Raw genomic sequence first — 10723 nt, forward strand, 5'->3', positions numbered from 1 at the left:
TTTCTTTTAGAAGTAATAAAGCTATGAATAATTCTTAAACAAAATTGGAGACAAGTTTTATTATTAACAAAAACTTATAAATATTAAGTGATTTAAGAAAGTAATTAAAATTTGATAAGTATTGTAAATGAAAACTCACACCACAGATACATAGCACATAGCAGTGAGTATTAAAGCAAGTGGAGAAGCGCAACCACTCCCTTGGGAGGACAGTAGAGAGGGGAATAAAACCCAAGATATACTCCTATTTACGGATATTCCAACTATACCCTCGAATATTCTCTTCTCCTATACCGTTATATCTCTCACCTTCTCTCACTTCTCCCCTCTCCTCCTCCTCCTCTCCTTCCCTATCATCGCATTCGCAACCAAACTCATATATATTATATTCTTTCGCCTTCACACATTCCTCTATATTTATTATTTCTTCACACATACTATACCATACCAATTACCAACTCTTACAAATCACTACCTTCTTTTTTCTTCCATCTGAAATTTCATCTTTCTGTTCGTTTTTTTCTTTAACGGAAAGCCATGAAATTCGGAAAGAGCCTGAGTAACCAGATCGAGAAAACCCTACCGGAATGGCGCGACAAGTTTCTCTCCTACAAGGAGCTCAAGAAGAAGCTCAAGCAATTGGACCCTGCTCCTAAGTCCGACGACCGCCCTGCCAAACGCCCTAGGCTCGACGCCCCCGGAGATTCCGACTCCGCCGCGCCGGAAATCTCCAAGGAGGAACTTGACTTCAGGAATCTCCTTGAAAAAGAGCTCGAGAAATTCAATAACTTCTTCGTCGAGAAGGAGGAAGAGTACATTATCAGGCTCAAGGTGCGTAATTAATCTCTTCGACTCGTTAACTGATCCAAGAAATTTAAAAAGAAAGAAAGAAAGAAAGAAAAGTTCCGAATCTATTTTAAGTTTTATGTGGAATTTTAATTTAGTTAGCTTGATTAGCAATGAACATACCAGCAAATTATGAATTTGATTATTTTATTTGACATTTGATACGATGATATAATAAAATATTATATTTTAGGTCTCCTGTCTCCACTAGGCAAAGTAACTATTCTTGTTTCAATTTGGCAATGTCAATGCCAACTTTTATTCTCCAGAAAATTACTGGAACATTTTAAGCTAATTAATTAATTAGGATAAGCATGTTTAATTGGATTAATGTTTATTATAGAAGAGCTAGCTGGATATGTAAGTGTGTAACTAATGTTTGTTGCGGTTTAAATATGCAGGAGCTTCAGGACAGGGTGGCCAAGGTGAAGGTTTCCAGTGAAGAGTTGATGAAAATTCGCAAGGAAATTGTGGATTTTCATGGAGAGATGGTCTTGCTGGAGAACTACAGTGCCCTTAACTACACAGGTACTTTCCCAAGTTTTAATTGTCAACACTCAGCAAATATGTTAACTTACTTTTCATATATTCGTATTGAATTATTTATTATTATATTTACAAGTTGCAAACCTTTATATGATAAAATATGTGTCGCATTCACTTTATAATTATGCCATTTAAAATTATGCCATTTATGAATGCAATGGATGAGATCAAGAAATAAGATGGAATAGGATTCATTTCTAATTCATATTGTTCATTATTTCTTAAAAATCGGTGGACAACTTGTGACCATATGCTTATCTTGGAATAAAGAAATCTGAAAATTGAACATCCGGGCTTTTTGATACCCCATTATGGCTTATCATTCTTTGCTTTAGAATAGTATATGCCGAGCACCACAAATATTCCTGTTGAAAATTATGCACAGGCTAATCATCTAAAAGCTTAAACAATCAAACAGGGTAGTTCACCTTTTTATTTTATTCTTTAAAAAATATACTAGTTAGCTGTCGGTAGATGGTGATCTGGTCTTTAAACAATAAGCTGCGGTTTTCAACTTTTTAGAGAGATAGGTTTAGAGATAAGTTTCTGTGATTAGCCTCAATTTGGTTATTTTGAGCATTTATTGTGGATTATTACATAAGGTCTTTATCTTCTATCGAATCAGCAGCTCCAGACAACTAACTAATTGTAACCTCATTTTTCTATCCACAGGGCTAGTGAAAATACTGAAAAAGTATGACAAGAGAACTGGTGCTCTAATCCGGTTGCCCTTCATACAGAAGGTCTTGCAACAACCTTTCTTTACCACTGATCTGCTTTACAAGCTAGTGAAGGAGTGCGAAGCAATGCTTGATCGCCTTTTCCCGGTTATTGATTCTCCACCTTCTGGCGAGACAACTCCCCAAGCTGAAGGATGTGATCCTTCAACTTCCACCACTACCAAGAGCAATGGTTTCTTGATACCTAAGGAATTATCAGAGATCGAGTACATGGAGAGCCTCTACATGAAGAGTACCATATCAGCATTGCACGTATTGCAGGAAATTAGAAGCGGGAGCTCGACAGTTAGTGTTTTTTCGTTGCCGCCACTGAAGATTAGTGGATTGGAAGAAACATGGAAGAAAGTTCCAGTTCTGGAACAAGCAGCCAAGTAACTTGCTTGGTTGCTTTTCACGGCAGTGTGGTGGGGATGGCTTCTCTGTCCCACCCTTTTTCCCTGAAATCCGCCTTTGTTATGCACGGCTTAGATACTAACACTGATGTAATTCTAAATGTAAAGATGGAATTAATTTTTATATAATCATAGGGTTCCATATAATAAAGAGTCTGGAAATCACAGTTGTTCTGTTTTGACTGTTGATAGTTCGTTGACGGTCATATTCTATATCTGTAGCTAATATACTTAATAGTTATATATTTTGTATCTGCTTCATACTGTAATGTTATAGGTTCCAATTTGAAAATCATTTCTGTGGCTACGTGTGCCTTGCATATTTTTCCTAGTTGACAATAGATTGTAGCAAAACGCTGAGCTAGAGGTTGCAAACCTTAAGCTTTTGAGTTTTCAATATAGTGTAGTACAGCAGGTAGAACTGAAATGCTTCAAAAGTTTTAGCGTACCGAAGAGGCGAAGAGTGCAACTAAAACCAGAAGAGTTGCAAAACAAAGTGCAATCGGTAAAAAAAATCAGAGACAAGGGGCTTGGTGATAAAGGAGTAATGTGATTTTTAGTTCTCTGCCCGAGAACGTTTTGATTATCTGGACGTTAATCAGATTTAGATCATTTATTGCGCAACTTCTCTAGAGTTTTTAGAAGGTAAAAAATTGAACTCTGCATTAGAATGCTGGAACTTACTCCACATCATTCGAACAATAGACCAACTTGTTGTATATTGAAGTCATTCTAACTATCATCTAACCCTGCATTGGTTAGCCAAACTATAGATGCACTAATAACTAGAGGAGTTAACTATAATCATAACCACCAAGTGCCATGTGGCAGAGATGCAAACAGATTAACTCATTAACAAATTCCTTACTTGTAACTGATCTTCCAACTACTTTCGAAATGAGGCAAGTTGCAGCTACATACTAACCAACAATAGTCATAATTGTGAATTTTTTAATTGAATAAGAAAAAATATAGAAAACTAACCCTATTTCTAAACAACATAAACAATAGATTAAAAAAAATTAATTTCAATTTTAAAAATCAAATTTTTAATTAATGAAATATAATGAGATTTTTTTTATTTTTTTAACCCTTGCCTTAATTCTAGTTCTCTCTTACGTTTTGTTTGGGAGTGGAAAGAAATAGAAAGGAGAGAAATTGAGTGAAAAGAAATAGAAAAGAAAGAAATATAAGTGAAATTTAATTTCCATGGGTGTGTGGATGGAAGGAAAATAAGATGAAAAGATATTGAAAGATAAATAATTTATGTTGTTTGTTTGGAAAGAAAAATGAAGAGAAAAAATGAATTAAGTTATATAATGACAATATTACCCTTCATATTATATAGTAATGTTATTATGTATATAATTATTATGTAAATATTTATATACATGAAAATTAACAAACTAGTAAATCAAACTAAAATGTAATTTTGTCCCTATACTACAAAATTGAATCTCAAACACACAGATCCATGAATCTAAAGAATGAAAGGTGAAATAAGAGTAACATAGAAAACTTACCTAATTTTACCAGTAGATGCAAGACGCTGTGACCAGAATGGTTGAGCAGTAGTGGAAGAATGGACCGTTGGTAACAGTTGCAATGGTTGATAGTGTTGGAAGTGGGTAGCATACACGGCTGAGTCCCAGGTTGAAGAAGAGTCATCGAGAAAAAGAGAAGGGTAGGGTTTGGAATGATGAAATGGAATGAGTTTTCCTTCCATTTTCTCGCCTTAGTTGGGGAGAAAAGTTTTTGGTGGGTCCCTTTCACTTTTTGCTACTATTGTATTTTTCTCTTCACATTTTCTTTCAAAACCAAACAAGTGAAAGTATACATTTCCCTTCTATTTCTTTCCATCCATATTAAATTCTCCCTATTTTCCATCTAAACAAACATAGCATTAGCCCCGTTCTTCTTTTTCTTCCCTTTCAACGTTGGCGTTGCCTCTTTCTCCCTCGCGCCGCCGTCCTCTATCGCGCTGCGCCTTCGCCCTCGCGTTGCCCTCCTCAATCGCGCCTCAGTGGACGCATCCTCCCTCATGTCTCCCTTCACCACGCCGCTGCGGCACTGACCATTGTTCACGCAGCATCGTCGTACCGCCCCTTCATCGAAGGTATGCTCACCACCCCATGCTGCCTAACGGCCTCCCCCTGCTCGCCACCGGGCTTGCGACCCTGCTCCCTTTGAGCAACACCCACCAACACGGGAACCTCCTTTCTGTAGTACTGTTTCAATTTTTATAGGGCAGATGGAAATGTTGGCTTCTTATTTTGGCTTGGGTAAACAAAAACACAAGTATGCTGTTTGCATTTCTACTTGTAAGTATTCTGTATTAGTTCTTTTTGTGTAAGACTTGAAAAAAAAATACTCATAGGGTTTAGAAGTGCTTTGCTAGGGTTTAGTAGGGTAATCCTAATTCTTACTTGTGAGAGTGAGTGTGAGTGATCAAGCAAGATTCAACCTGTGAGTGAGTAATCAAAACTTAATCTGTGAGCGTGCGTGAGCAATAAAGTTCCAACGAGTGAGTGTGAGTGATCAAGTCTCAAGATGGCAGCCAATGCTGCTACAATAGAAGACAAAACTGGCATAGAAGAGGAAGACGCAATAATCACAATCAGTGAGAAGGATATACAAGTAGGGGTGGAAAAGTGCTCAAAAAGCTTTATGGGAAGACTCTTGGCAGACAGAGCCTTTTTCATTGGCACAATTGAATCTGCTATGCAAGCAATATGGAGACATCCAAAAGGAATTAAAGCTATAGACAGCAGAGGAAATCTTTTCCGATTCTTTTTTGAAGAAGAAAAAGATGTCGTCAGAATCGAAAGAGGAGCACCATGGCTATTTAAAAATTACATATTAAATCTGAAACGGTGGAAGGAGGATGAAGTTATAGAAGATGCTAAATTTTCAAAAGTCCCAATTTGGATCCAAATATGGGGATTACCTGAGCACTACAAAACAAAAGAACTGGGACGAAAATTGGGGAGTGCTCTTGAGAACGTCTTGGATGTTGATCTCTATTTCTATATGAAAGGCAGGGAGAACTGTATTGTAAAAGTTCAAATTAGTCTCAACATTACAAAACCACTTAAGAAAACACTCAAGATTGCCGGCCCTAACAAAAAGGTGCTGGAGGTCTCACTCAAATACAAAAAAATTGGTAACTTTTGTAACTATTGTGGATACATAGGCCATGAAACACGAGGGTGCACCATCCAGATTGAAGATTCAATTAGAGGAGAAGTTAAAGAAGAAAAATGGGATGATTGGCTAAAATCTAACCAAGAAGGAAAAAGAGAAATAATGGGGAGAGATAAAGGGGATCAAAACACAGGTACATGAGAAGGAAGTGGACATTCTAGGCCACAACAACCGATTCCAGTGAATCTCATCAACAATATTTCTAATCTCTCAATGAGGTCCAAAGGAAGAAGAATCCATGGAGGTGAGAATAAGGAGCTAGAGAGTAGCACTAATTCACAATCCCTTATTCTTATTAAAGAATCTGCATGCTACAACCGAAATTCTGAGGTGATGCAAGGGATGTTCAATGACCAAATACAGGGAGAAAAAGGAAGTATAGAAGACCTACTAACAAATTTTGTTTTTGTGGCGACAAATTAGCAATCAGAACAATAGCGGAATAAAAGACTTACTATGAAACAATTTGCTAGAAGAAGTTTCATTAAGGTGACTGATAAACTCCATTTTTAGGGTTTATCTTGTGTTGAATTTAGAGTATTTTATCAACCTTTTCTCACAGTTATTCAATGAAATAGTATGATTTTGTGATTCTTCCTTAATTTGAGCTTAAATGTGAAAATATGCTTTTAAACCCTTAATTTGATAATTTTAATCTTCCTTTGATTCCACTAGATGCCTTGATGTGTTTGTTAGTGATTTCAGATTGAAAAGGCTAGGAATGGATCAAAGGAGTGAAGAGAAAATCATGCAAAAAGGAGAACACATGAAAAAAGCCAAAGATTTGGATGCGCTCATCCACGCGCACGCGCACAAGACACGCACGCGTGGATCGTAAAAACCCCATGGACGCGCACGCGTGCTGTACGCGTACGCGTCGGTACTGGTACGTGATTTTTGAGTGAAAACGTGCCCAACAAATTAACAGAGAGTGTGGGGTCCAATCTGAACCAACTTTGGCGCCAAAATGCTTAAAAGGACCAAGGATTGAAGGGGAAATGAACACCAATCAATCATGAATCATTAGGAGTTTTAGATCTAGTTTTAGTGTTAGTTTTAGAGAGAGAAGCTCTCACTTCTCTCTAGAATTAGGATTAGGTTTAGATTAATAAGCTTAGATCTAGGTTTTAATTCATGCTCTCTTCTACTTCTAGCTCTCAATTCTTTGTTGTTACATCTTGTTCCTCCATTCTTTTGTTGTAATTTCTTCTATTTTGCTTCCATACTTTGTTGTAGATCTACTCTTGTTTCATCTATTTTCTTTTAATGCAATTTGAGGTAATTCATGTTAATTGTGCAAACTTTGATTGTTGTTGTTAATTCTTTGCAATAAGTGTTGTTAGATTCTATTCTTGTTGTCAATTTACTATGCTTTCCTTTTACACCTTCCGAGTGTTTGTCAAAATGCTTGAGAGAATGTTAGAGTAGAATTTTATGTTCTTGACTTGGGAAGGTAACTTAGGAATTCCTGAGTTACTAATGTCCAAGTGATTGATAGTTGGTAGCCATTGACTCTAGCTCCCATTAATTCAATTAGTGAATAGCTAGAATTTATGGACTTGGATTGATATAGCTCATTTGACTTTTTCCTACTTGTTAGATGATGATTTAATGGGATTAATCCCTACAATTATCATATTGTGGTTAGTGATAAGGATAGAGATCCTTGACCACCAAACCTTGCCAAGACCTTTTCATCATTTGAATTCCTTTGCCATTTTCTTTTCTTGTTTCATATTCAAAACCCAAAATATACATGTCCATAGCCAGTAACAAGAACACTACCCTGCAATTCCTTTGAGAGACGACCCGAGGTTTAAATACTTTAGTTATTAGATTCATTAGGGGTTTGTACTTGTGACAAATAAATTTTTGCATGAAAGGATTATTGTTGGTTTAGAAACTATACTTCGATGAGATTTCATTTGTGAATTCTATACCATCAAAATTTCTCTCAGCAAAATGGTGCCGTTGTCGGGAATTTACAATTGTGTGCCTTGTTATTGGTTATTGTATATATGTGAATATTGTGAATATGTTTGTCTTTTGCCCATTTGTTAGTCCTTATTAGCTTTAGGACTTAGTTAGTTGTTTTTGCTTCCACTATGAATTCTCACCCTTTTTGTTATGAGTTTGGTTCTAATTGTGTTGTAGGAAATGTGACCTTCAATGACCACATGTATCAAGGATAGAACCAACAAAAATGGGAAGAGCCTTAAGGAATTGATCACTCCTATTGGCAACAACCTCCGGATACTTATAGGTATAATCATCATCCTAATGCATGTCAATTCAATGGCTATGGTGAACCTTTTTGTGACAATCAATTACCACCATCATATGCCTATGAATCTTACCCTCAATGTAAGAACCTGCGTTTTCACGTAAAACCGCATTAATAAAATAATTTTAGTGTGCAGAATAGATTCAAAATTTAGAAGTTTTAATTTGAAAATATAAATGAAAAATTTGGTTTCAGTAAATTTTTCTGAGTTGGAAAATGTATTTTTTTCGAAAAGTTTTTGTAAAAATGCGTACTGGCGATTAAGTCGGCAGTACCGCCTCTAGTCTATCCAGTACCGCGTATTTTGAAAAATAATATTTTGAAAATTGATTTATTATTTTGAAAGGGGTAAAAATAATTTAGAATTGAAAACCAGACACTAATCTTAAAGGTTTTGGCTCAAAGTGAGCCAAACGGATAAAAAACGCTAACAGGTTGGAGTGGGCCCAAACCGGGCCCAAGACCCAACATATATAAGCTCATTTAATAAGTTTTGAGCTCATTTTCCAGCCCTAAAAAAGAGGAGATGCGCGGTTTTGAGAAGAGAGGAGAGGTGAGGGTTGGTTACTTTCACCTCCACCTTCCGGGAGCTATAACTTTTGATCCGGAGCTCCAATTGACGAGCCGTTTGCGACCACGTGAAGCTCTTGTCAATATCTACATTTCTATCTAAGCAAATCTGGTAGGAACTCGAAGCTCAACTCCCAGTTTTCTGCCCTAGTTTTCTGCGCGTTTTGGGTTTAGTTCTTGAGCAAGTTTTGTGGTTTTGCTTATTTAGGTGATCTCTAGTAGCGGATAAATATTGAATTTTATCCCTAATCATGTTGGATAAGGTAAGGTTTCACTAAACCTTTGTGTTTAGTTATTTTATGTATCTTAGGTTTTGATTTTGATGATATATGTGTTGTTAGTGTGAGCCTTGGTGTTTGTTGGTGTTGGTTGAGGTTTTGGATCAAGCTTAGTGGCTTCGTTTTAATGTTTGGTGTGTTTGGAAATCGGCCAAGGTATGGTTTCGGTTTCCTTTATGTAATATGTAATGTTCATGGACACTTAGGCTAGTGGCCCATAAGATAGGATTGAATTGGATATGTGATTGTTGTGGTTTATGTATGATGATGGTAATTGTTGAGGATTATTAGTGCTAATGATGTATTATGATGTTGGTTAATATTAGTTATTGTTTGGTGATAAATTGTTGGAATTGATGAGGATTTATAGTAGTTGTTGATATTGGTTGGTTGATGATGCTTGATTAATTGATGTTGTAAATGTTGTTAAATAGTGATATTGAGGTACGAGGTATATTAAATTTTGAATGAATGTATATTGTTGATTATTGGTACAAAGCATGAATGAGGTTGTTGATGAAGATTGATAGTGAAAGAATGATGATTGGTGAAGGTGTTGGTGGAAGATTGATTATAGTACTTTATATTTGATGTTTGGATTGATGAGAGTTGAAGGGGTTGATAATTTGAGATATTAAATGTTGGATGTGGTATAGTTGAATAATGATGGAAGTGGTGAGAAGTCATGTTGATGTTAATAAGGTTAATGGAAATTTGGAAAATGTGAATTAGGTTGGATTTAAAATTGTTGAATGGTTTAGAAGGTTGTGTGAGTGAGAAAATAGTTGAGGTAGTGTTTGTATAAATTTTGGACTGTTTTGGTTTGGTGGATATGTGATTGAATTGGTATTGGATTGAGGTTTAGTTAAAAATTTGAGTTGTGAGATTTGGGGTAAAAATGGATTTTTGGTAAACTTTGTCTGATAATAACTTTTGCCTCGGTTTTCAAAATTTGTTGAGTTTGGTTTATATTTTAAGATTGTTGAAAATCCTTCGATTTGATATAAAGTTTGCAAAATTTGGGATTTTGTAGAGGAAGTTATGATCATTCAAAGTTGGTGTTGAAAATCTGAAATTCTGCAAAGTTGTAGAATTTTAGGATTTCTGATATGTGCGCGTTGTGCGCACGCACAACCCTGCAAAAATGTTATTCTGTGCGGACGCACAAGCAGGAAAAAGGGCTCTAGTGGTAGCGCTGGCACAGGTTGTGCACGCGCACATCAATGAAGCATTACGACCTGTGCGGACGCACAGCCCTGTGCGCACGCACAAGTCAGGAAGGATCAGTACCTGTGCATCGCACACCCAGGTGCGTACGCACACTTTGAAAATCTTCCTGGGCGTGCACACGCACACGTCTGTGCGGATGCACACACCCTGTTTCATAATTTTAAACTTTATTTTCAACTATTTCACCTTTCCGACAAGGTTGTAAGCTTCTATAACACTATTTTAAGACTTTTGGGTTTGTTTTTAGAGCATTGAGATATGGGAAAGGTCCTAGGGGTTTAAGTTGGGTTTTTCTTTGAAAAGTTAGAAAATGGAGGCTTAGGTTTCTGGTGTTTTGAGGATGAGTTAGTTGAGAGAGAGAGAAGGAAGAGTGGTGCATATGGTGATTATTGATAATGAATTGAGAAAAATGAGGAACTAATGAGTTCAGAATGGAATTAAGAACTGATGATGTTTATTATGAGCTGAATGAGTATGGAAGGAAAGTGTGCAGGGCCTATATCCCTGGCGTAGCAGGTTTCTCTGCTGCATGAGTAGATATTGTTGAAAGTGATTTGAGATGAGAAATGGTGATGTCTGATGGTGATTTGAGGATGAAGTTATTGGATTGTTGATAGTGTGCGGAGCCTATAT

General features: G+C 36.5%; 1 protein-coding gene across 2 annotated transcripts; it reads left to right on the forward strand.

The window, feature by feature from the left end:
• LOC107630436 (SPX domain-containing protein 1) lies at positions 234–2819 on the forward strand. Of its 2 annotated transcripts, XM_016333557.2 has the most exons (4): positions 235–590; positions 631–831; positions 1248–1374; positions 2065–2819. In XM_016333557.2, exons 1-4 carry the CDS (start codon positions 588–590, stop codon positions 2505–2507), a joined length of 774 nt encoding a protein of 257 aa, XP_016189043.1. In that variant the 5' UTR covers positions 235–587; the 3' UTR covers positions 2508–2819. The 2 variants fall into 2 exon arrangements, with proteins under 2 accessions (XP_016189042.1, XP_016189043.1); XM_016333556.2 differs by having other exon boundaries at positions 234–831.

This window comes from Arachis ipaensis, chromosome B03 (assembly GCF_000816755.2).
Source record: "Arachis ipaensis cultivar K30076 chromosome B03, Araip1.1, whole genome shotgun sequence".
Classification (NCBI taxonomy): Eukaryota; Viridiplantae; Streptophyta; class Magnoliopsida; order Fabales; family Fabaceae; genus Arachis; species Arachis ipaensis.

Bases quoted from the DNA above. Each gene is read 5' to 3' on its own strand.
- LOC107630436 (XM_016333556.2), top strand. From the start codon at position 538: ATGAAATTCGGAAAGAGCCTGAGTAACCAGATCGAGAAAACCCTACCG. The intron at 832-1,247 runs GTGCGTAATTAA...TTAAATATGCAG, and splicing joins AGTACATTATCAGGCTCAAG to GAGCTTCAGGACAGGGTGGC. The intron at 1,375-2,064 runs GTACTTTCCCAA...TTCTATCCACAG, and splicing joins CAGTGCCCTTAACTACACAG to GGCTAGTGAAAATACTGAAA.